The sequence below is a fragment of the Parasteatoda tepidariorum genome, chromosome 8 (genome assembly GCF_043381705.1).
Source record: "Parasteatoda tepidariorum isolate YZ-2023 chromosome 8, CAS_Ptep_4.0, whole genome shotgun sequence".
Classification (NCBI taxonomy): domain Eukaryota; kingdom Metazoa; phylum Arthropoda; class Arachnida; order Araneae; family Theridiidae; genus Parasteatoda; species Parasteatoda tepidariorum.
The window spans coordinates 11,601,979-11,626,716 of record NC_092211.1 but is presented as its reverse complement, the minus strand read 5'-3'; the positions used below and the strand labels follow the sequence as shown (position 1 = coordinate 11,626,716).

Sequence of the window (24,738 nt, the reverse complement as noted above, 5' to 3'; positions counted from 1 at the left end):
AATAACACGACCTGTGACGTAGGCTATAGTATACCCCATTGTAAACAAATTACAATTGTTATTGTTGTTACTTTACATCGCACTAGAGCTGCACAATGGGCTATTGGCGACGGTCTGGGAAACATCCCGGAGGATGATCCGAAGACATGCCATCACAATTTTGATCCTCTGCGGAAGGGATGGCACCCCCGCTTCGGTAGCCCGACGACCTGCGCGCGAAGTCGAGCACTTTACGGTAGCACAGTTTAACGAGGACCAATACCGCACACCCTCGGTCCCTACGTAGACTGATCCAAGTGGTCACCCACCCGCACACTGACCGTAGCCAGTGATGCTTGACTTCGGTGATCTGCTGAAACAAATTACAAAGCCCGAATGTCAACTCTTTAATTGTATTCTATCTATGGAGACTTTTATTTATTTACATAGAGATATTTATTTTTTATACAGAGACAAGAAATTTTCTGATTTGTTAAGTGGAAACTATTGTTTTAAAGTCTACTATAAACGATTTAGTTTCGCGAAATTTTTTTGAAGATAACATCAGAAGATATTTGCTAGCTTATAGCTCTAATCAGAAATGTTGTTTATTGAGTGATTTGTATTCCCTAATTATTTTTTTATCCGTTATCAGGTTATCTAAATGATCAACGTGAACGTTGATGCATTGGCGGGCCGCGTGATCAAATTATTATTCCTTAAGCTGCCTTAAACCACGTGTTTATTTTTTTTTACTGTTATGTTTTTAAAGCGTCTTACTATAAAATTAAATAATTTGAAATCAACGGTAAACAAACAAAAAAAATTGCACTGAAACGCATAATTTATAGAGAAAAGATACTAATTCGTTGATGATTAACGTAAAAATAAAACAACAATGCTATGATTACGACCAATGATAATTAATTTTGATAATATTTACTAATTGAAGTAAAATTATAAGCTCAGTAGTAAACGGTAGTATTAATGGAGAAACGATACTAATTCGCTTAAGACCACGTAAAAAATCGGTCAACTGTTATTTTATATCTTATAACAAGGGAGCTCCTATATCAGTACCCCCAGAGGTTTTGATTTGTTATGGGAACTTATGAATACGACAGATTTAACGTGCATCAGTCACCAATTACTACACGATTGGTTTGTTATGGGAACTTGGAGGACTTTGTGATAAGACAGATTTAACGAATTAATTACGATTAACTTTCCCGAATTTATTTGTTTTATCATTGTTATTAGTTATTCATTGAAAAATGAGTCTCAGTCGTGCTGTTACGCTTTAAGATTTTATACTATAGCACATTTCTAATAGGTTTAACGAATTACATGTCATTTATTTGAATTCAAATTTATTTTAATCACTTAGTATTTACTAAAAAGATGTAATTTTTTTTTTTATAAAAAAAAAGTTGTTATATGAATTTGAATAATTGTTTTGAATTCTTAGAATTTTGNATCGAAACTCAAAATAATAAAACAACTACGAAAGACTAGCATTTATATCTTAATTGCTCAAAAATTTGAGTTTTAGTGGAAAAATTAAAATCAAGCCACGTTTTGGAAAATAATTTGTTTATTAATGATTTTGCAACAATATATTAATTGGATGCAATATAAATATTTTACTGCAATATAGTGGAAATAAATAGCTGAATTGAACCTAGTTCTCATATAAAACGCTGCTATAGCACTTTAACACTTCAAATGTAGAAAAAACAGCCTCTAGAAAAAGGACGAAATTGATTTTATTTTTTGAAAAAATCATACACAAGTGTTATTTATTTATTTATTTTCAATTTGAAATAAAATTTTATCCTGAATAAATGTATGCGAATGAATACCTATTCATAAGTATCTTCTTCACATCTTGCCATTTCATTCATAATAAAATATGGATCATGCGTGCATTGGAAAAATGCAAATATCATTCTAAAGCGAATCAATTTTTTTTTCTTTTATTCTTTAACTGCTTGTTTTCTTTAATATAACATAACTAAATTTTTTTTAAAAGCAACAACTCTATTCTTTTAAACTAATTTTACGTAAAAACACTATATTTATTTACTTATTTAAAAAAAAAAAAAAAAGGTTTTAGTAGTTGTTATTAGTTATGTTAACAGACAAATTAAAGAGATAATTTTAACATGAAATCTTCAGTTAAAACTCTTTTCGCGAAAATCTTTAGTGTCGTCATCTAGTGACAAGAAAGGTTATTAAAAGTATCTAAAGATGTTTAAGTACACATTTTTGAAAATTTTGCGGGTCCAATTCCACTCTCAATATCTATGTATACCTACGCATAATAAAGAATTTGCGTGAGCGCACATGGATATCGCGTAAACCGTAGGTTTTAAGAATACAAGATTCAACATGAAGCTAAATGAGTACAATTGTAAACAAATTACGAAGCCCGATTTTCAATTCTTTAATTATATTTTTTCTATGGAGGCTTTTATTTTTTTGTATAGAGATATTTATTTTTTATGCCGAGACAAGAAATTTTCTGATTGGTATAGCGGAAACTAAACTATTGTTTTAAAGTCTACTATAAACGATTTAGTTTCGTGAGATTTTTTTTAAGATAACATCAGTGATTTGCTATCTTATAGCTCTAATCAAAAAAGTTGTTTATTGAGGGATTTGTGTTCCTTAATTATTTTTTTATTCGTTATCAGGTTATCTAAATGATCAACGGGAACGTTGATGCATATGCGGGCCACGTGACCAAATTATTATTCCTTAAGCTACCTTAAACCACATGTTTATTTTGTTTACTGTTATGATTTTAATACGTGTTACTATAAAATTAAAAAATTTAAAATCAACGGTAAACAGAAAAAAAAAATTTACTGAAAAGCGTAATTCATAGATGATAAACGTAAAAATAAAACAACAATGCTATGATTACCGCCAATGATAATTAAATTTGATAATATTTACTATTTGAAGTAAAATTATAAGCTCTGTACTAAACAGTAGTATTAATGGAGAAACGATACTAATTCGCTTAAGACCATTTAAAAAATTGGTCGTTGAACAGCCTGCCCAATTCTAGGTTTACGACTACCGATGTTTTTGATCCAAATCTAGAAGTCAAGGGAACTTCTATATCAGTACCCCCAGAGGTATTGATTTGTTACGGGAACTTTGTGAACACGACAGATTTAACGTGCATCAGTCACCATTTACTACACGATTGATTTGTTATGGGAACTTGGAGGACTTTGTGATCCGACAGATTTAACGCGCACCAGTCAACATTTACTACACGGGGTCAACTGTTATTGACATCAATGATGCCTAATTTTGGTTATTGGCCCTACTGGCATCATGGTGCAATTTTAATTGGTACCAAATATACCCTTTTTACTGACACAAAGTATTTTATAATAAATTTGAGTAAATTTGATGCCAATTACAGCTGTACCAATACTGTACATTAGTATAATGGATTGCTTACAGCCACTCGGGGGTATAAGAGCAGGATGAAATAGCTTTTTTTCCCCAATGCCCACCTGGAGAATGACCTTTCGTTCGAAGGGCAGATTAGTTGACCACTCTTTCAGGGGCACCATATTAGGTGGGCCAACGTTGCTCCCACAGTAAGGACAGATAGTACAAAGAATGAAAGAGCATGCATGACTTGCCCGGGATTTAAACGTAGAACCTTTTTGATCCAGGGCCATTTCCCTTACACCTACACAGGCTAGCCGGCTGGGTAAAAAAGCTTGATGAGGGTAAAGTTTAAATATCGTGAATTGCCCGGAGAAACAGCATTATACCAGAATACAGTTAATTTCGATTTTGGTCATTACAGTTATTCTCTATCACCACTAAATATGTGTTTTGCTTAATGTAATAACGTAAAATCACTGAGAAGGGCAACAAATAATAATAAATGAAAAAAACGTAGGAATTATTTATTATTTATGTCTGTATTTGCCTTACAGTTTTCTGCACGATGTTAGATTGCTGTTCAGTGATTATTTTGACCTTTTATTGATGATTTTTTGACCCTGTAATGAAGAACGGGTATTCAGCTATTTACTTGTTGAACCTTTATATAGCAGAGTCTGACATTCTGTTCGAGCCACTAGTAATAGTCACCAATTTCTTACTTAGAAAACTTGAACTTAAACAGAACTAAGCATTAAGATCATATAAAATGAGCTGTGAGATTTACGCCTATTATTACAAAGGCCTGTTTCTAAAAAAAAACTAACTGATATAAAGTATTTTACAAAAAAGAGCTTGAATACTATACAAAAAATTAATAAGATTTGTAAACGATTAGTGGGGGAATTATCAGCACGAAAATAAAAACCTCAAAACCCATAGAGAAATCTTTAAATTTCACAAGGAAATACAACTATTAGCAAAACTCAAAAATATCATGGAATCGTTAAGCGACGATAAAGCACCTGAATTTAACTGAAATCGTATCAGACAAAGGCGTTTACCCTATGTACTGTAAAGCATCGCGTTACAGACTATAAATCCTTAAAATTAGCGGGTGTAAATTCACATGGATTAATCAGCTTTCAAGAGATCAGGACGTTGGAGAAACCCAAAACTATTTCCTTTTGTATGCATCTTTTAGAAAGAGAAGTAGTACTTCCTTTTACGTATAATTAAACAGGTCATTCGCCATCCTTATCAAATTAAAAATATAGTACTATCTAGTACTACTGTCAGATTCACAGGCCGTCATTAAATACATGAGTTTGATTCAGGCTCGTCAATCAAAAGAAATCTATTCAGGCTCGTCATCAACAGTTTTTAGTGAAGACTCGTCAAAAGCACGTTGCTTTTATAATGGATCTCTGACCATTGTAATTTAAATGTAAATTAAATTAGTCTTGGCAAGAAAGACTGCTTGTTCATTATCATACAATAATTGTATGATAATGAACAGGCAGACTTTCTTGCCAAGACTATGCTGACAGACTAAACAAAACGAAAATACAAATTATGCAGTCGACGCATCGGGATGAGCACTTTTCTATAAAGTAGGAACCAAATATGAGAGACATTGTATTTCTAGATGGGGGGCAGTAGGCAGTGGTCACTCTTTGTCCATTTACTGGGCATGATTGCCTTGCTGCGCATCTGTAACGACTGCTGACATTCTTACACAGTGTGATGAACGAAACTGACATGTAGAAAAATATCCCTTATGAACTTGTAGAGATCTTCATGAAGATACGGAAGTTGGAATTATTTTTAATTGAAATAAATAGAGATGGCGCGCAGTAGATTTAAAGCGTAGGCGTAGCCTAAGTGTTGAACATAGAATAATTTTAAAGGGCAGATGCGTAATAGCAATCATGTCGATAAGATTGTTTCATGTTGTACATAATCGTTTTTTTTGTTATAGTTTAATTTCTTCATAAATAAATGATGAAAATAGATATCATTCTGAATATTATTAAATTGAGTTGTTCGAGACAATGATAGGCAATATCAAAAGAGACATCTCCACCATCTCCACCATCTCCACCTCTGAGAAAAGGTGAGAAGATTATTTATTTTCTTGCTTGTGTGTGAATACGAACTTTTTTAGAAATTTTGTGTTAGACTTGATTTAACGGAATCATCAAGATAGAAAACTTATAGGGAAAACTTATAGAAGAAGCTAGAGAACTTATCACATCGTCATGCACATAAATTCATGGAAATACATATAAATTTAAGATTTCGTCCCAGGATAAATAGCATATATGCTCTATTTTTTTTAGAATTTCCATTTAAAAGGACATGGAATTTACTATCATACACAGAACGCTAAGCTGAAATGCACGAGCACCCAACTACCGAACAATGCAAGCTCAAAATGTTAAGCAATCCGAAGTAAGTGGAAGGGTTGAAAATTGCAGTGAATAAGAAATGGAATAATCTAGTTTTATTTTATTTTATTTACTCTAGATTGCCATTTCGACTGCTTTTTCATTTGCAAAAAATGTTTTTAAAAAAAATAATGCATAAATTATTTTTTTCCCACGTGGAATAAATGTTTTTCTTTGTTAATATTTACTAATAACTTGTTATATAACTGTAAATAATGTAAAAAATATGAAAAATTAATGAAGCAAATTTCCTTACACATCAGTTATTGTTTCACAATGCAGTCATTTTGACTGCTTTTGGGCAATATAGGTATATACTAAGTTTCAATCCTTCTCGTGTTAAGATCAGTGACGGGACTGTGAGAAGCCACGCCTAATTTTTCAAACTTTATTAACAGTAAAAAAATTTATAAGTTTTTCATTGTTAACGCATTGTTAAGGGGCGTAAAACTAGCATACTAAATAAATATGAAATAATTTTAGTAATTTCTTAAAACTTGAAATCCAATAAATGAAAGTTTTTATTTATTTATTTTTTCTTTTTTTAGCTGTCGGTCGAAATAAAAAGCCATAAATCCGAATTTACTTTCAATTTTTTTTTTCGATCAAGATGTTACAATATTCATTTTCATCTCCGAGTAAATTACTTTACAAATCACTCAACACGTCTTTTGTTCTTTTTTTTTTCTCGTGAACAAAATTTTCGCTTTGTTCACATTTTTATTCATGAAGAGTCTCTTGGATATTTTGGCTACTCTAAGTAAAGAAACTTTCAAAGAAAAGTAGATGAAGTAATAAAAGAAATAAGTTCAATAGCAATGGAAAGTCATCTTCCCCTTTGAAATGTTATTCACACAAATCTTCCAACTGCATTAGCTTTTAGTCAATCCAAGTCTCACAACGACCCCTTTCTCCTCCTCCCCCCCTTAAACATTTTTCTTCATTTTTGACAAAAGAGTCACCAAATTTGTATGTCTTTACATTTCATACTTTTTCATTGCGTTACTAGATTTTTTTTGTTAAAGATGCCGTAAAAGATAAATGATTCCCGTCTTTTATTTAATGCACGTTGAAAAACCTAAAAATTAGAAGAGCTTAAATATATTGTCTCAGCTAACGGGAGCAAATCATAGACCAAATTCGTAGCCATAATTTTTTTTTTCCATTACGATATTAAAATTATTTGAGTTACATAAATCGTTCTAATTTTTATGTTTCATTTTTCCGGGTATGAAAAAATATATTGGATATTTTATAATGAAGATTTTAAAAAAAAAAAATTTCTGACAACATTTTTAACATTTAAAATTTATAAAATAAAATGGATTTAAAAATCAATAACTCTTTTTCCAATGAAGAAATAAAAAGTGAAAAAGAGCATGATGATTAGTTCTTTCATTATTATACTGCATTATTTTATTATTGAATATTGCATATTGATTCAAAAAAATTTTAATTAATTGCAGCATAATTTTAATAATGTATTAATTTCTGCAATCTCTTAAGTTACGCTGCGTTATAGGATAAAGTGGGGCAAATCGGAGCACCAAGTTTGAAATATGTTCTAAAAATAAAATAGTTAGAGCTGCTAATGCTTGTAAGAACACATTATACTTTCATATATCAAAAACTAGAATGATGTTTTAATGCAGTAACCAAGTGACAATGATACATTGAAAGTCATTAAACGCTCAAAAGGAAGGGGTCACACTTATTTCAGAAACACGGTCTTTCCTAAGGTCTTGGAAAACCACAAAATCCTATTTATTTAGTAATAGAAACATTATTAAAATCATCAAGCTCTTTATATATTCTATACATTTGTATAGATATTTGTTCTATACATATTGTTTAAATTAAATAATATTTACTTAATGTAGTAATATTAAATGACTTGAATTTGCAACGGCATTCGAAAATTATAAATGTCAAAAAGGCTTGATTTTAGTAATTCATTTAAAATAATAATAATAACCTTTTTTTTTTCATTTTGAGAAAACTATTTTATCAACAAATAATCAAAAGAAAGATTTTTTTTTTCTGGAATAATGTGCATATGTTTTGTATGATATAAAAAAAAATATTTGTTTTAAGAATAAATGCCCTTAAACCAAAAATAAATTTTTATAAAAAAAAGCAGATGAAAAAAAGTTTAAAAAAACTCTCATTATTTACTTCTTTCGCGTTTTTGAATATTTGACCAGAAAAGCATTTTATTGGAAGAAAAATTTAAAAAATGTTCGCAGACAAATTATTAGTTCAGTTTGAATGACAGAAAGTTTCTCTAACGAGTAAAACATTCCTTTGAATTATTAGCGACATGAAGATATTTGCGTACTTGTGAAGCAAATGACCAAATAGAACCTCCAATAATGTATAGTTTCATTCATGATATTTTCCCTTCTGAAAAATTAAATTTACAATCGATAGAATGGTAGATTTCCATCTACTTGGATCGTTAAAAGAGTTAAAACAATGACCATAATTCATCAAAAAATTCTGACAAGCTAGGAAAATTCTAGTTCAAGTACAACACTTTAACTTTTGCCAAATAAGCAAATTTTTTGTTGCAAATTGTAGATTTGTTTCAAGGCTAAACATAGTATAACCGATCAAAAAACCGGTTAATGTATATTATATAGTAAAGATATTTGTATGCTTAGTGTTAACATCATTCTAATTTTTATTTAGGTTGTCTATTCTATCGGATAGTTTTCTCTTATCGCTTTTGCGACGTATTAAAGTTAATGGCTAAAAAGTAAATATTTGTCTCACTTTCAATATCAAAAGACAAACAGGGACTGGAAGTTTCGCTATAATAACTGAACTAACGGAAATGTTGAATAATAATGTACTTTCAGAAACTGAACTATATCGGAGTCACTTTCTAGATTGCAGCTACCTCAATATTTTTACTGACAAAAACTCATTCCGTTCAACAAAAAAAAGGAATGTTTATTCTAGAGATGCAAAGAAACGCACAGTTTTTATGAATACACCCGAAATTTTGCAGTACGATGGGGAATTTGAAAGTAAACAAAACTAGCCACTTCCGTGATGAATTTGAGATTAACTTATACAAAATAATAACTGAAGTATAAAGAAGTAGCATTTAAACTGCTTTATAAACATTAATTAAATTGTAATTGTTTTCAATGCATTCTATTTCAAGAAATTCGTTTAAATATTCATGCAAAATTTTATTAGAAGTTGTTATCAGATAGTCGCCAATAGCCCATTGTGCAGCTCTAATGCGACGTAAATTAACAACCAACCAACCTAGAAGTTGTTGTTGTTGTTGTTCATTTACGTCGCACTAGAGCTGCACAATGGGCTATTGGCGACTGTCTGGGAAACATCCTTGAGGATGATCCGAAGACATGCCATCACAGTTTTGATCCTCTGCAGAGGGGATGTCCCCCCCCCGCTTTGGTAGCCCGATGACCTGCACGCGAATTATTGGAAGTTAATTTTAAATACAATATTTTTAAAAATCTACAAATTATTCTCAAAATACTACTGAATATATATATTTTTAAATTCATTTATTTTTGAATACAAGAGTAAATAGATTATGGTTATTAAAAATAGGTCTGGTTATAAGGTCACCGGACTAGGTCAAGAATCACTTGCAGCGGTCAGTGGGTTACGTGAGTGACCCGCGTGATCAGTCTGCCAAAGGACGGAGGCTATTAATCCTCGCTAAACTGCTCAATCGTAATGTGCTCAGCTTTGTGCGCAGATTGTCGGGCTAACAAAACAAGGGATAGCCATCCCTGGAGGATTATAATTGTGATGTCACGACTTTTTCCTCACTTTTGCAACGCTTGCTCATTCAAAACATTCCAGTTTCGTAACTTAGGAACCATTCTCTTTGAATGTAAGAAAGTCGCATATGCGATAATACTAATAAGGTTCTTCCTCGCATCTCCAAATTTGCATTTGTTAATTTTTTCTTTGCTGATTGCATATTGTGTGAATGCTCCGGAAGACAAACTTCTCGTGTATATGTGAATTACATTGACGGGGAATCACTTATGCGAATTGTATGAAAGGAGAATGCTCCATTGGCTACGCAGCTACGAATTCGTAGCCAGAAACTTTTTCAAGCCAGTCAGAATGACTCTTCCTTTTTTAATAAAATAGAAACTAGTATGAACTTTTGGATTTTCAACGCAGCAGAAACAAACAGTCAACAACTTTTCTCTAACAGAAGAAAACATTGATTTGCATCATGTTTTAGTCGGGTTTTCAAATTTAGTTCACAAAGTATCTATTTTCGTATAACCTATCTCAAAGCTTTCAACTATTGTAGAATTAAGAGTGTGTTCAGTTGAGAAAATTTAATTCATCTTACCGCAATATATATAAATTTTGTTACATGTGTAAATATAAATATTATTGAAATCAGAGTGTCATTAAATCACTTATTATCACTGTAAGTTAAATTAATAAGTGAAAGTATTATTAAAGGATCGTCGGTCTATTGCGTAAGTGAAAATTATCTTATTACGCATTCATTGTAAGATTACATAACATGATGATTGCTTNACTGCTTCACGAGAGGGCAGTGAGAACGTTTCCAATCATGGTGTCACGACAAAAGAGCAGTGAGAATCGAGGCTTGAGACTATTTATTGTGTCGTTTTGCGTTTCCAATTTTATTTTGCAAGGGTCACGGTGCTCAGCTATTTTTTCGAGTGACTGTAAGTTAATTCACCTTCTGATCCATACTTACTACTTACTACACGAATTTACAAGCTTTTAGATTTTCAGCGCAGCAGAAACAAACAGTCAACAACTCTTCTCTAACAGATGAAAGCGTTGAATTGCATCATGTTTTAGTCGGTTTTTCAAATTTAGTTCACAAAGTACCTATTTCCTTCTAACCTATCTCAAAGCTTTCAACTATTATAGAATTAAGAGTGTGTTCAGTTGAGAAAATTTAATTCATCTAACCGCAATATATATATAAATTTTGTTACATGTGTAAACATAAATATTATTGAAATCAGAGTGTCATTAAATCACTTATTATCACTGTTAGTTAAATTAATAAGTGAAAGTATTATTAAAGGATCGCCGGTCTAGTGCGTAAGTGAAAATTATCTTATTACGCATTCATTGTAAGATTACATAACATGATGATCGCTTTAAAAACCATTTGTCGAAATTTTCTAATCTTTTTTTTTTATGATAACTATGCATGGCTTTTAAATATATTATGAACCACACCTGTAGAATTAGTAGCAATGTAAAAATTCACTTATATAAATATTTGCTGTAAATGTGTTCTTAATGTTTGTAAGCAAATGCAGTGAAAGAATTCACTGGTTTTTTAAACTCCTGAAGTTCCTCATGGTACTTATTAGAATTTCCCTTGTATAAACCGGAAACAAAAGTTTACTAATTTTTATGTAAATCAAGGTTGTATACAGTTAATTTATGCACAAAATAAAATTGACAGTTATGACCTTTATTTAAGGATAAAAGAAGTATGTGTGTTTACTCATTAATCTATTACTCTTATTTAAATTAATTGGTCATTAAATTTGTAAATTATTTTAGCTTTTTGACTAAACAAATAAATTTGTTAATCATAATAGACCAAAGTTCTGCTAATTGCTTATTTCTCAAATGAATTTCTTTCAGTTGCTTACTGTTTTTTTTAAAGATTTATTTTATTTTTTTAAATTTGGTAGTTCTTTAGGATACTAAATCTTGAATTATCTGATTTTTAAAGTTCAAGAGTGGAAAATTTATCTGGTGACCACTGGAGGTAAATTTATTGGTGGCCACTTCTTGGCCTCAATAATAATTTTGCCTCTAAATTATTATGTAAAGAAAATCTTAATTTTTTATCTTGAAAAAAAAATTTATTATTAGCAATTAATAGCATTAGTGTATGGATAGTTGACTGACTGTAAACAATAACAAGCTTCTTAAAAATTTAGAAAACTTCAGGTGTATCCCTCCACTTATGAGGCGATGCGTGAACAGGCTTAATCTAGAAAGTTTTATTATTGTTTGTAAATTTATGCATAATTTTACCATTCATAAGCATTTTCGGTAATTTATAAATTCTAACAAGTCGTGAGTCTTAACGAATTTAAGAAAATTAATATCACAACGTAAATAAAGCGGTTGCTACCCACTTGGAAAACCTGGAAGTGTCTGACAATATTTTTGTTCTGGAAAAGTCAGTAAAATTTTTTTACTTAATTTAAATTATTTTGCCATCTATTATACCTCCTTCTTTTAGATGGAACAGTTGAAACATCGTCATAGCAATACCTCTCTTGTATTAAATTTTTTTTCATAATAACTCTGTTAAACTAAAATGTTATCTGAAACTCTCCTATGGTTGCTAAATGAATAAAGAAATTGTTTTCTGGAAAATTTTAAAAAAAACTTTCACCTTTAGGGAAATTGTTGTTATGAAAGGCAAAGATTGCAGTGGAGGTAGAAGAAGGGGTTAGGATATTTTCTGTTTACAAAAGTAGTTTTTTTTCCTCTTCTTGTCCATGGGCGGAATTCATCTATCCTTCAAATTTGTTCCGATGCTTTGACTTTTTTTTTTCTTCTTTTGACAAAATGATTCAAAATGTTTTAGTATTTTCAACTTTATAAAATTCTCCAAATATTAGTTGGTTATAATTTAATAATATATTTAGATTGCACTCTTTCTTTTTGAAAACCTTTGACCCTCCCATCCTCTGAAATCAGTGAATTATTTTTTTTTCCCTTCAAAACCAATTAAATACTCATTTTCGTACAATCCCTAACAGCAATGTCTGTTGACAAATCTTTACAGCTATTGTTGTATTGATACTAATTTTCTAGATTTCATTTCAACTTTTTATAAAATATTTTATTTTAGAAAAGATTCGTTTACGAACCAACTGTATGGTAACAGTTAATTTTATTGTTTAATCAAGATTTCTATTTCAGTTGTCTTTAAGAGATCAAAATCAAACAAGATTGAGACTTATTTTTTGCAAATTGAGAATTTGCGCGTCCCAAAGGATTAGTCAGCAACCTTGTCCTCAACTAATTTTTTCTATATTTGGTGTGCTATACTGCTTAGCAAGAATTACTGGATGCTCAAAGTTTATGTTAAATCTCAAAATGCCGCAGTTCACTTTTTATTACGGTGATTAGGGATTATCCCTTTGAATTGTCAAAGTTCTCGAAAATGCACTAATCCTTTGGCACCATCATTATGAAAAACAATTTTTAAAATAAATATTCTAAACTCATTAAATTTATCAAATAATAATGCCAAAAATAATGTGAGTGTAAAAATATGTAATAAAAAGAATCAAATCAAAGTAAAAACCTTTATTTTTTTATAATTACACATTGAGTTATTCTTAAGTCTTATCTTATATATTATAAATCATTATTAGATATGCCACTGCACTCTCTTCACATCCCAAATTTGATTCATTTCATTGCAGAGTAAAAAAAAAAACAATATATTTCTGCAGCACGTTCAGGAAAACAACGCAGGTAGGCAAGGATTATACAGTAAATATGATAAAATTCGTGGTAATTGGCGCAGAAGTTACCTTTTAACGATAATTGTTAGATTAATAAATGCTAAAAGCTTTTATTTGAATTAAATAGCATAAAAATAATGAGCATAGATTCAATCTCATGCATTCAACTTGAGTTAGTAACGTCATGGTCTGCGGGGATCGGCTAGTTTCTTTTAATTTGCTGTTGGTCATTCTCGCATGAACCATGATGTCATCCGTTTAAGGAAAATTTAAGCTCCTGTTGAAGCATTATTATTTGTATTCGTTCTTTCTTTTCGTTACTCATTTCTCACTATGTTTGTGAGAGTATGTCTACCAGTTTAATATGTTTTTAAAATAAGTTTATTGAATTGGAAACTTCGTTTTCTTACTTTTTTTGTTGATAAGCACATACAATGATATTCTGTGACAATCTTGGATGTCAATAATATCCGGTTTGGCAAAAATGGTCGACGAAATAATCCCAAAGTACGAAAATGGTTGGCCGGATTATTCCAAAATACCTTTATTTTAAATGACATAAAAATATTTTATTATTTGCATTCTGTACTGTTTTTTATCATGGGTAGAGGCTCATGTCTATTTGGGCTGTAGGAAATGTGTTTTGATGAATATACATTTCAGTATTTATTATTTAATGCCTATATTTTAATCATAATGATTTTATTTAAAGATCTATATTATGCTAAGAAGAAGTCTCCGTTTCTTACATCCACCAGCAGAATGGCTTTGCTGCTGCTATAAAATACGACCAAATTTTCATTCTGCTAAAGTTCTGTGTTCTGCAAATGATCGACACTTACCAAATCCTTCACTGCCTACTCCTGCAAGTAAACTTTACAGTCATGACGCAGGTAATTTTTGTTATCTAGCCAATTTAGGTTATTCTTTTTTGGTAATTTCATGGTAAGAGGGGTATGCTAATAAGGTAAGAGAGCAAGATTTTTTTTTTAAAGAAAAAAGAATTAGATTTTTTAGATTCAGATATGATTAAGATTTTATTCTTTAGATAAAATAGCATCTCTGGCTGACAGACTGTTTAAAATGTATGCTTAATTTGATTATAACTGGCATGGGGATTTTTTTTAATTCGGCAGACAATAACAGGGGTGATTGTCTTTTGTATGAAAATCCTCTGGGTATAAAAATTCAGAACGTGGCATATGGTTTTTTAAGCGAATATTGTGGAATTCTGCATTTTTTAGGTTCGTTGGTTGTTGGACTTACGCTAATCAAAAACTTATCCAAAATTTCATGGGATTCTAAAATTTAAGTTTTGGCATTTTCGCTAAATCCTGTTAACGAGACGTTTACGTACATGTGATTTTGGTGATTCGGTGGATTTTCGCAATTTTTCGGTAATTCAAAAGCTACTCATCGTGATTCATATTCACTTGTTTTTAAGACCAATGTCTCAATTCATATTGGATTTTAATATTCAATGACGCGATTTCTATTCATGCGATGGTAAAATCCAATATCACAACTTATATTCACACAATTTTAAAATCCAATTTTGTGATTCTAAGAATTAAGATTTTTCTTAACTCTTTTAGTGTTCTTCATTTCTATTGTACTGTTACCTCTCAAATTTAGATTTATATTATCTTGTGATCAATATAGTAACTTTGGCAACAGTGTTACCCAGGTTCGAAAAAAAAATAAATCAAGGAATTATTTGCAACATTGAAGATCTAAAATAATTTTATTGATACTAAATATTTAGAAAAACAAAAAGAAACTCACATCATTTCCAAATGCCTCAGGTTTAAAATTTAGCAATACAAAATTATATTTTCAATAAAATGCAATTAAAAATATAAGGCACAATATCTCTAAATCCAGTAGGAACAAATAAAAGTAAAAGGCACACTTATCGTAAAATCTACTAAAAACAATTAAAAATAAAAATCTAAAACCAAACTTAGGTTTAAGGAATGTTTGATAACTTTTTAAAGCATATAGCATTGTTACACATTGCTAAAAAATTTTTTTAATTGTTAAAGTGGACCTCTGTACCCTATCCTCCCCTACAGCATAGGGCATGGAAGACTCTTTTTCATCTAATTTCTGTATGTCTTTTCATTTTTAGTTCATTCAATTAATTTTTTTAAAACTATATTTTTCAGACATCTTATTTGAGCAAATACGAAAAACCAAAAGTATTGAGAGGTTGCTAGATTTAGTTTCCATGCATTTAGATGTTATGAATACTAAACATATTGTAGAATCAATGCAGATAGTCAATGATTTTTCTAAGTAAGTATAAAATTATGTAAGTAATTACCTAAGTAAGTAATTACGATAAATTATGAAAAATGTATGATCTTACTTGTAATTGACTTTATTTCAAAATAATTAGTGTATTATAAATTTGTGTATTTCAAGGCAGATGCCAAAAATTTAACTGCTATTTTATTAATATTCTTTAAGCTTTCTTAAATTTCTTAATGCTTATAATCTGCACTTATATTTTAATTTTCAATTACTAATGTCAGTTTTAGTTAGAGTATGTCAAAACATAACATAGTAACATATCAATGTTCTGGAAAGACTTTTAATACAAGCTATTTGTTTCTTATGTCAGTAAATTTTCAGAAATACTGTGAATAATTATTTAGAAAATATAATCCTATTATTTTATGAAATTGCACCAAAAGGTTGAAAAATCATTATACAGTGAAACATTGATTAAATGGGCACTCCTGGGGCTGAAAAAATTGTCTGCTTATAATAGTTGTCCTTTTACAACAGAGAGGTAGACTAATAATGAAGTTTAATGCCATAAATTATTTTTAGAATAATTGCAATAATATGGAAATATTTAAATCTATTATAACTATTCACATTGATATTTATTTAAACTTTATAAAATACTTTTTTCAATCCAAAAAGAATATATAAAAAGGTTTAATATATACATACACAGTTCTGGAAATAGCAGAGAAATGAATATGATTTTCTGAAACACAGACATTCAAGTTCAGGGGTCTGTCCAAACATTTTGTGAAAGGTCCTGTGTTTGTAAAATTGTGAAAGAACTGTTCATAATTTGTGAATATAAAATAGGCGTTAAGTCACATTCTTTCTACCAGGGTCCTGCTTTTGTGAATTTGTGCAAATAGGGCCCTGTTAGCTCAAAAATTCCTAAAAACCTTTTCAAGAAGTTTTTAAATTGTAAATAGATACAAGATTCTGTTCAACAATCGCTGCAACATACAAATATTTGGTATTTAGCCTATACTGCTCAACATAGAATATTCATTTCGAACGAATAATGGAAACAAAATCACTCACATTTTTAAAAATTTCAATTGACATATTTTATATAACACAACTTAGTAATGTATCTATTTTAATGTGTTACGCATTAAACAATTCTTAAATTTATAATATTTTTTTTTTAAAAATTGGCATAAGTTAATTTTTATTTGCATAATATTTTATTCAATTAATTTTATGAATAATATATTCATCAATTATTTATCTGCAAAAAAAAATCATTTAATATCAATAAGACTGTACACACGATGTTTGTAGAAATATTTTTTTAGAATACTACATTTGGAATTTATAATTTTTTTTTTGATTTTGAGGAGGTTAAGGTACATAATATAAACAGGGCTTAATCCAGGGTGATTTTGGTACCGTTTTTCGGTACCTTCACAAAATTAAAAAAAAAAAATCGGTACCTTCACAAAATTAAAAAAAAAAAAATCGGTACCTTCACAAAAAGAAATCAATACTTCAACAAACTTTGAAAAAAAAAACGCATCTTCACGAAAATAAAAAAGAAAGTTAGAAGGAATTAAAGTGCTGAATAGTTTTCCGAGCGGTTCACGGAAAAGTGAATTCACAGTGAACGCCGTATGGTACGCCATCGGACGGCGTTCCGCGCAACCGCACTAGCTCGAAAACAGACTTGATATGCTGACGTCACTTCTCCTAAATACGCCATTCAATCGAAGTGAGTGGTGAAGTTTTTATACTAGGCAACCGGCTAAATTGAGCCAGCGCGTAAACAACTCAACTCATTTTCCCAGACAAGTGTTTTTTNTAAATTTATAATATTTTTTTTTAAAAATTGACATAAGTTAATTTTTATTTACATAATATTTTGTTCAATTAATTTTATGAATAATATATTCATCAATTATTTATTTGCAAAAAAAGAAAAAATAAATAAATCATTTAATATCAATAAGACTCTACACACGATATTTTTTTAGAATACTACATTTGGAATTTATAATTTTTTTTTTTGACTTTGAGGAGTTTAAGGTTCATGATATGAATGAAATGATCAAACTTAGTCTTAGAATTAAAGCAGAGAAACATGATTAACAAAATATTAGAGCAATATACGTCGATTGCCAGTAGATTTGAAAATAGCACTCAGCATCAATTTTTCTCGCCCATTTACAATAATACTCAAATGCCTCTTGTGAAGGGTCCGATTAAAAGAATTGTTAAATTTATATTAATTTATTTAAAAAATTGTCAGAAATTAATTTTTATTTACATATTATGCAATTAATTAATTTTATGAATAAATATAAATTGATCAGTTATTTATTTACAAAAAAAAATTATGATTTAATATTAATAAGAATGCACACACAATGTTTGTAAAAGTAGAAATATTTTCTTAAAATACTAAATTTGGAATTTAAACTTAGGGAAACTTAGTTTGTCTTGAACCGGCTTCCCCCCTACTCCTGAAAAGGTTAATTCGACTAACAGAACAATAATGAAGATAAACAAATTTGTGAAGGGTCCCATTAAAAGATAAATTATTTTGTGAAGGGTCCGTTTTTATGAAAAGACATTTTATGAAAGGGCCCGTTAACGGACCCAAATTTCTTCTACACAGACCCCTTAAATTAGTCATATATGATACTGAATATGAGATTTTTGTCCAATGTCACTTGCTCAATCAGTTTAATTATTAGGTTCACACCCCCTAACACCTCCCCATCACTTAGGAAATGTGATAATACCTCCTCCTATTATGGGACCTACATTTACATCTATTCATTCTGATTTTGAATTCACATTTATATCTATGCTTATAGCTACGCTATATATTATTTACATATATTTCCTATTAAAAACCATTTTGATCACTTTTCCATTCCATAAATTATTTACCACTTTTGTTTTTCAAACGAATGAAGTTTAATTTTATTATTTTACTTGAAAAAAGCTGTCCTGGTACATTTTTTATTGACACATCTGCATTTTGTAATTTAAATTTTATAATTTGGTTGTTTTCTCAACAAAAAAGGAATTAAAGCAATTTTTTAATTAAAATTTTGCAAATTATGTAGTTTCTTGACTATTATTAGCTTTATTTTTCCTACATTAACAGCAGTGTATTTTTTTTATACAGAAAACCTGATTTTAAAGACCAGAATCTCATGGAAAATGAAATATTTCAAGGTCTTTGTTCACGTTTGATGAAGTCCGTTCGATTGCTCGGACCTCAGGATATCATTACTGTCTACAAGACACTGTCGTCCATTGGGGTCCGAAACAACACTTACGTGATGCAGTCTATCCTGAAGATGATGGGGGCACAGCTCAATCACATGTCTTTGGGTCAACTGATATTCTTACACTTTCTACTCTCTAGGCAGAGGGCCAATTCTTTGGTGGATGGTCTGAAATTAGCCCTGCCTCTTGTTCTGCAAGTGCAAATAGAACAGCAGCTTGATTCAGATAATCTTGACGAAGTTGTTAACTGCTTGCAGTTGGCCTGTAGGTCCAGACTAAAACCTTCTATCATTGAGGTCAATTGCTTGCAAAAATTTTTTTCTCTCTCTTTTTTTGCATGAAACACAGAGATTTAATTTTATAGTTAATTTTTTTACTTTCCTACTCTCTTAAGGATATTTTCTTTTATGCTATCTTTCACTCCACATTCTATCTTCTGCATAATTGGAAAATGATATACAGTAGAGAACCAATTATCCGGGATGCTCGGGACCATCGCTATCCCGGATGTCTGAATTTCCCTGTTTTCTGGATCGACCAAAAAGTGTCGTTAATCGATGTTTTATCGAACCCGAATTACAAGGAAAAAGTGTAATGCATAAAGTAAGAGAAAAAAAGAAAGGTACTCCTAACTTTAAAAAGAAGTAAAAAATGGTAGAAAAATGACATTTAAAAGAATAAAAAAATTTGTAAGTTTAGACAAGAAAAACAAGATTAAAAAATACAAAATTCTCGTATTTATTTTTTTAAAAATAATTACAATTCCTAAATTAACTAATATAAACAAAACCAATGGTTAAATAACGCAATATATTTCATACCTAATTATACGGGGGAAACGATAAAATAAAAGGAAAACTTATTAATCTAAATAAAAACACTTGAAAATTATCGAACCGAAACAATATTTAAAAAAGGCATAGCATAAATATTGAAACCCGGAACAAGGCAAGATCAATAGAATTTTAAAATAAACCTAATGATAAAATTTATGAATAAAAAGAATTAATTTATTGAGTGCGAAATTTATCGTGAAAAGAAGAAAAAAAACAAATGTAGTGGAATCAGAAAAACAAAGCTGCAATCTGCTTCATAAAATAATCCTATGTTTAAATTAATAAACAATTCTCCTTTTATTTATTTCTTTTGTTGTTGATAAAAACACGATATTTAATTACAGCAGATGTGATTCCACATTTATTCAGAAGAAAAAGATTTTATTTTTATTAATCGATGTCAAATAGATAAATATATTTTTCTCTTTCATCTTCTGTTCACTGATATGCATGCAATGCATTTTCCCCACCCCCCTCGTAAATTAAATAAAAAGCGAAATCAGCATGCCACACCCTTGAGCTTCATTGACGGCCTAAAGGAGAAAATAAAACATTCCTCCCTTCCCTGCCTTCAAGGTCACGGAGGAAATGACGTTTCTCTGGGTAACCGGGGAAAAATTCTCCCCTTCTTTACATTTTCCTCTACTCAACTTCAAGGATGAGTTCATTTCCGCTTTTTTTCATAATCGTTCTAGTTTAAAATGGCGAGAAAACCGATCAAAATTTTTCCCGGTTATCTGGATACTGGATAAATTTTTCTCTACTGTATTAGCATAAGATTCATTTCTTTTATGAATAATTTGTAATTTATGAAAGTATTATTAATTTTAAAAATAAATATGTGTATATGAAGTTTTCTACTTCATTGACCAGTTCAGAAATGATTGGGCTCTGGAAGAAATTCAGATCCTCAACCTATTCTTTTAGGTGCTCTGGTCCTTGGAACTAACAGAGGCTGCAATTTTTCCCCATCCATGGATAGTACACATTATTTCTCTAATACTGCATCGGTCGTTGCACATTCAAAAAAGGCCCATGTTCGATAAATAAACCACAGTCTCCAAATAATTTAAAGATCTTGCAATTCAATATCAATGGCTTTCCATTTCGCATCAGATTCATCAGCAGTGGATTCCTTTCCACGTCAATCTTGAAGGAAACAAGATTGCGGACTCTTCGGCTAAAACTGGTGCTTGTGAGGCCTCTGTGCCGTCGACACTCCTTACCTTTTTGGAAATCTTCTAAAAAATAAAACACAAAAACAAGACCACTTGGAATGTCCTCCCAAAGCACCCATGGTATCGGTGTTCACGACCTGGAGGCTCCCTGGCCCAAGGTTTTAATAGACAGGAACAAACTTCTCTTGCCTGCTTTCAAAGTGGTCACCTTAAATCAATGAAATTTTTGGAAGGATCCAAGAACTTTGAAATTTTGTTCAGACCAGGCTTCGCCTCACCACATCGTCGCATGCCTGGGGCTCACCAAACAGGATTTTGCAGATGATCCATTGTCGGTGTTGGATTTTTTGAGGGTGTAGAACGTCATGGACCTGCTCTAGCACTGCTGGCCAATGGGGTCGTGCAACAACAACAGAAATTCAGATTTTTTGCTAACCGCAATCCAAAAATTTCCAATCAGGTCCAGAAGTTTCAAGAAATCATTGTTCACATTTATGTTTAAGAGTTCTTATATATTTTATTTAAAAATAGTAGAACTAGAATTTGTACTTGGCATGATGTAAATATTTTTTCTGGTAGAATAGTAAATGAGATTAGGCTCGTACATAATTATTCATTTAAATTATGCTGCATATAATTTATTTAGAATTTCATGTCGTGAAAATATCAATGATTTAAATTTATAAAGACATAAATTTTTTGAATTGCATCATTAATGATTTTACTGAAGAAATTTTCGGGATTTTTGAGTTGGGCTCACAATTATCCCTGCCAGTTTTTTTAAAAAAAGATTATGTTTATATTAAGAAGTGTGTTTAAAGAAAAATCTTTACAACTGAAATTGGTAACTTACAAAAATTTTTTTTGAAAATTATTTGTGAAAATTTTTAGTTTTAAAAAAATCATATACCATTTGAGAAATTACTTTGTGTTGTTACTTTTTTATTTATTTTCATTCACTTTTTTTTTTGTTGCCTACCTCTCATATTCTTGACCTCTGTTCCTCCTTTAAACCTATAAAACATATTATCCAGAAAGCAGAGAATGGAAACCATTTTTAGAATAGTTTGAAATTAGGAAATGGTTTATGATTAGAATATTAATTATGATGCCCCTATGATTAAGAAATATTTTCAATCAGAATTGTTTTATTGTCAAGAAATTTTTATGACTGCCTTAACTGTTTGTTATCTTGCAAAATATCTTTGTTACCAGGTTTTATTATATACTTTTATTTAGTACAGTATTGAAAATCAAAAGATGTAAACATTTACAGATTTTGTTGAACATGAATATTTGTAAATGACTATTTTTTAGTGATACAGATGATCGGATATCTGTATCAAGTATTTCATAAAGTTTTGTATTTCATTCTTTATCATAACTTACTTTACTTCTTTATGACCATTTGCATAATCAGCATAGAAAACACTTGAAAGAGATGTGCAAAACTTAACAGACATGCAATGTAACAGTTATTTCTAGTAAATAATGTTTTTCCCCTTGTAAAACTTTTTTGATTCGATGATACAAAAGCATAAATGAAGTAAATAATAGTTATTTAATTTTTTTTCTCATATCTAAACTAAAACTACTTTTCCTGAGAAAATAATAACAAAAAAATATGTAAAAAACTAGCAATTTAAAGATGTGTGCAACACTTATACATGAAATATCGCTTTGCTTGAAACAAAAGTTTGGTCCCATGAGTCAACAATCAATTATTGTATTTTACATGTTAACATGAAATTTTTAAGCTGATTATTGCTCAACATGAAGGGAAAATGCAGAGATATTAAGCATGTGAATAAAATCCTAATCATTCATTTTGAGGAATGCTATTTCTATTTTCTTTCTTTGTTAAACGTAGCAGATTGGCAAATAAATAAAATAGTAAAAATAAAATAGTTTAATAAAGTAGTTAGAACTTCTTATTAATTTGTTTGGTTTATAATAGTATTGTTTGATTATATTAATGTAGTACATAACATGTATTAAAAGTGTGTAATAAATTGTTTTCATGATGTAATGAAATTCGTTTAACATGAAATAATTATGTTAGTCCCATTGATTTTGCGTTTGACTGTACATGAAACACATATTGCATACTGTATAATTTATATATTTAATGTGCTTTACTTTTTGCCATACAATTTCTTAAAACAAATTATTTTTATAAAGAAGATGGAATACTTTATTATTTGGCATAACAACTGAATTCAAGAAAACCTCAGACAGATTATTTTATCCAGTAACCTAAGAGGTTGATAACCTTAAATTTTCAACAAGTGCTAATTCTGGGACCAACTTATTGGTGAACATGCATGCACAAAAATAGATATTTTAGATAGATTTTTCATGATTTTACAGTCAAATATAATGGGGCAACTGACATATGGTATCTGAACTAAAATTACTTTTCCAGTGAGTAAAGTAAAAAAAAATAAATAATAATAATTGGAAGAAAAATGATATTTTAAAACACAGTAAGTGAGTTGTTTATTAATACTTAAAATTTGTTTTAACGCTGTATCATTAACTTTGTATATTTTTCGGATGATTATGTCAGTTTGTATTTTGCCTGCATCAATTACATTTGTTTTGTTTTCAAATTTAAAAAATAAAAATAATTTATTATTTACTAAATATAACAAATTTAATAATTACTAAATTTATTATTTTATTAAAAATTAACTTATTTTATGCTGTTTTTTTACTTCTTTTTCTATTCTGAGACATTAATTGATATAATTTTTTTCAGAGAGTCATGTCTGTGGTCCTACAAAAAGCAAAACTTCTCTCTGCATCGAATGCAGTTTCAATTGCATTTGCTCTGCTTAACTTGGAAACCCCCGTGGATGGTTACAAAGAACTTATAGGTTACAGTTTTGAAATTTTATCGAAGAACAGCGATTCTCTGAATCAGAAGCAGACTCTCTCCATTCTACGCCTCTGCCGGGGCCAGGGTTATTACAACAGCAGATTCCTGTTTGCAGTGGCAGACAAGGCCATTTCTGAGAAGTGGAACTTTGAATCCACTTACGAAACTGTTTCTTACTTCTACAAGATGAATTTTGCTCCCCAATACTTCATCGATTATTTTGTGGACGTTATATGTTCCGAAGCCGATACCTTAAGAACTAAATTGATCTACTCCCCCCTGAATTGTTTAGAATATCTCTCCTTAACTGCCTACCCTCCACCTAGATTAGACGAAGCGCTAGAGATACTCTGTTCTTTAGATCAAAAGATATCCAACCTAACAGAAAAATCAACGAGCCTTCTTGTCAAATTAATCGGCTGTTCTGCCACATGTGGACATTTTCCTAGAAAATATATTGAATTAGTTTTAAATTCTGACTACTTGTTCAGTGCGTGGTCACAAAGTAAGAAACAAGGTAATTGTTTTTTTTTATTGGAATATAATTAGGTCAANTTTAAATCATGATTTAAATCGTGATTTAAATCAAGCTGATTTAAATCAACGAACCCTGAATATAATTAGATCAATAGTCAATTATTTTGCATGTATTTTTTATTATTTAACAGAACATAGAATGCGCATTTCTTTTAATGTAGTTTATTATTTCTAATTTAAACTTAAAAGGGGGCAAAGCAAATGTAATCCTTAACTTAAAGTTAGAAAAATATGTAAATTGTTAAAGAAAAGATAAATTTTACATTTGAATTTATTTATTTGAATTAGATATTATTTATTAGATTATATGAATTAGATTAGATTATTTTGTTGTCCAGGATGTGATATTGTGAATGATACAAAGTTTATTTCATGGTTGTTCTTGATCTCACAAATGTTTAAAGCTCTACTGAATCGTAATGA

At 30.0% G+C, this 24,738-nt stretch overlaps 1 protein-coding gene across 3 annotated transcripts in view; it reads left to right on the top strand.

Moving 5' to 3' along the window:
• The first annotated feature begins 10,052 nt into the window (after positions 1–10,052).
• LOC107453935 (FAST kinase domain-containing protein 2, mitochondrial) overlaps positions 10,053–24,738 on the top strand; it is a 28,189-nt gene continuing 13,503 nt past the window's right edge. The window contains exons 1-5 of one of the 3 annotated variants that reach the window (XM_043043865.2): positions 10,053–10,336; positions 14,061–14,241; positions 15,517–15,646; positions 18,780–19,179; positions 23,659–24,295. In XM_043043865.2, the coding sequence (XP_042899799.1) occupies positions 14,070–14,241; positions 15,517–15,646; positions 18,780–19,179; positions 23,659–24,295 (1,339 nt within the window). In that variant the 5' untranslated portion in view covers positions 10,053–10,336; positions 14,061–14,069. Of the gene's footprint in view, positions 10,337–10,616; positions 10,941–11,129; positions 11,208–14,060; positions 14,242–15,516; positions 15,647–18,779; positions 19,180–23,658; positions 24,296–24,738 lie in introns of those variants that run through there. The other 2 variants (XM_043043864.2, XM_071184723.1) reach the window with 2 other exon arrangements.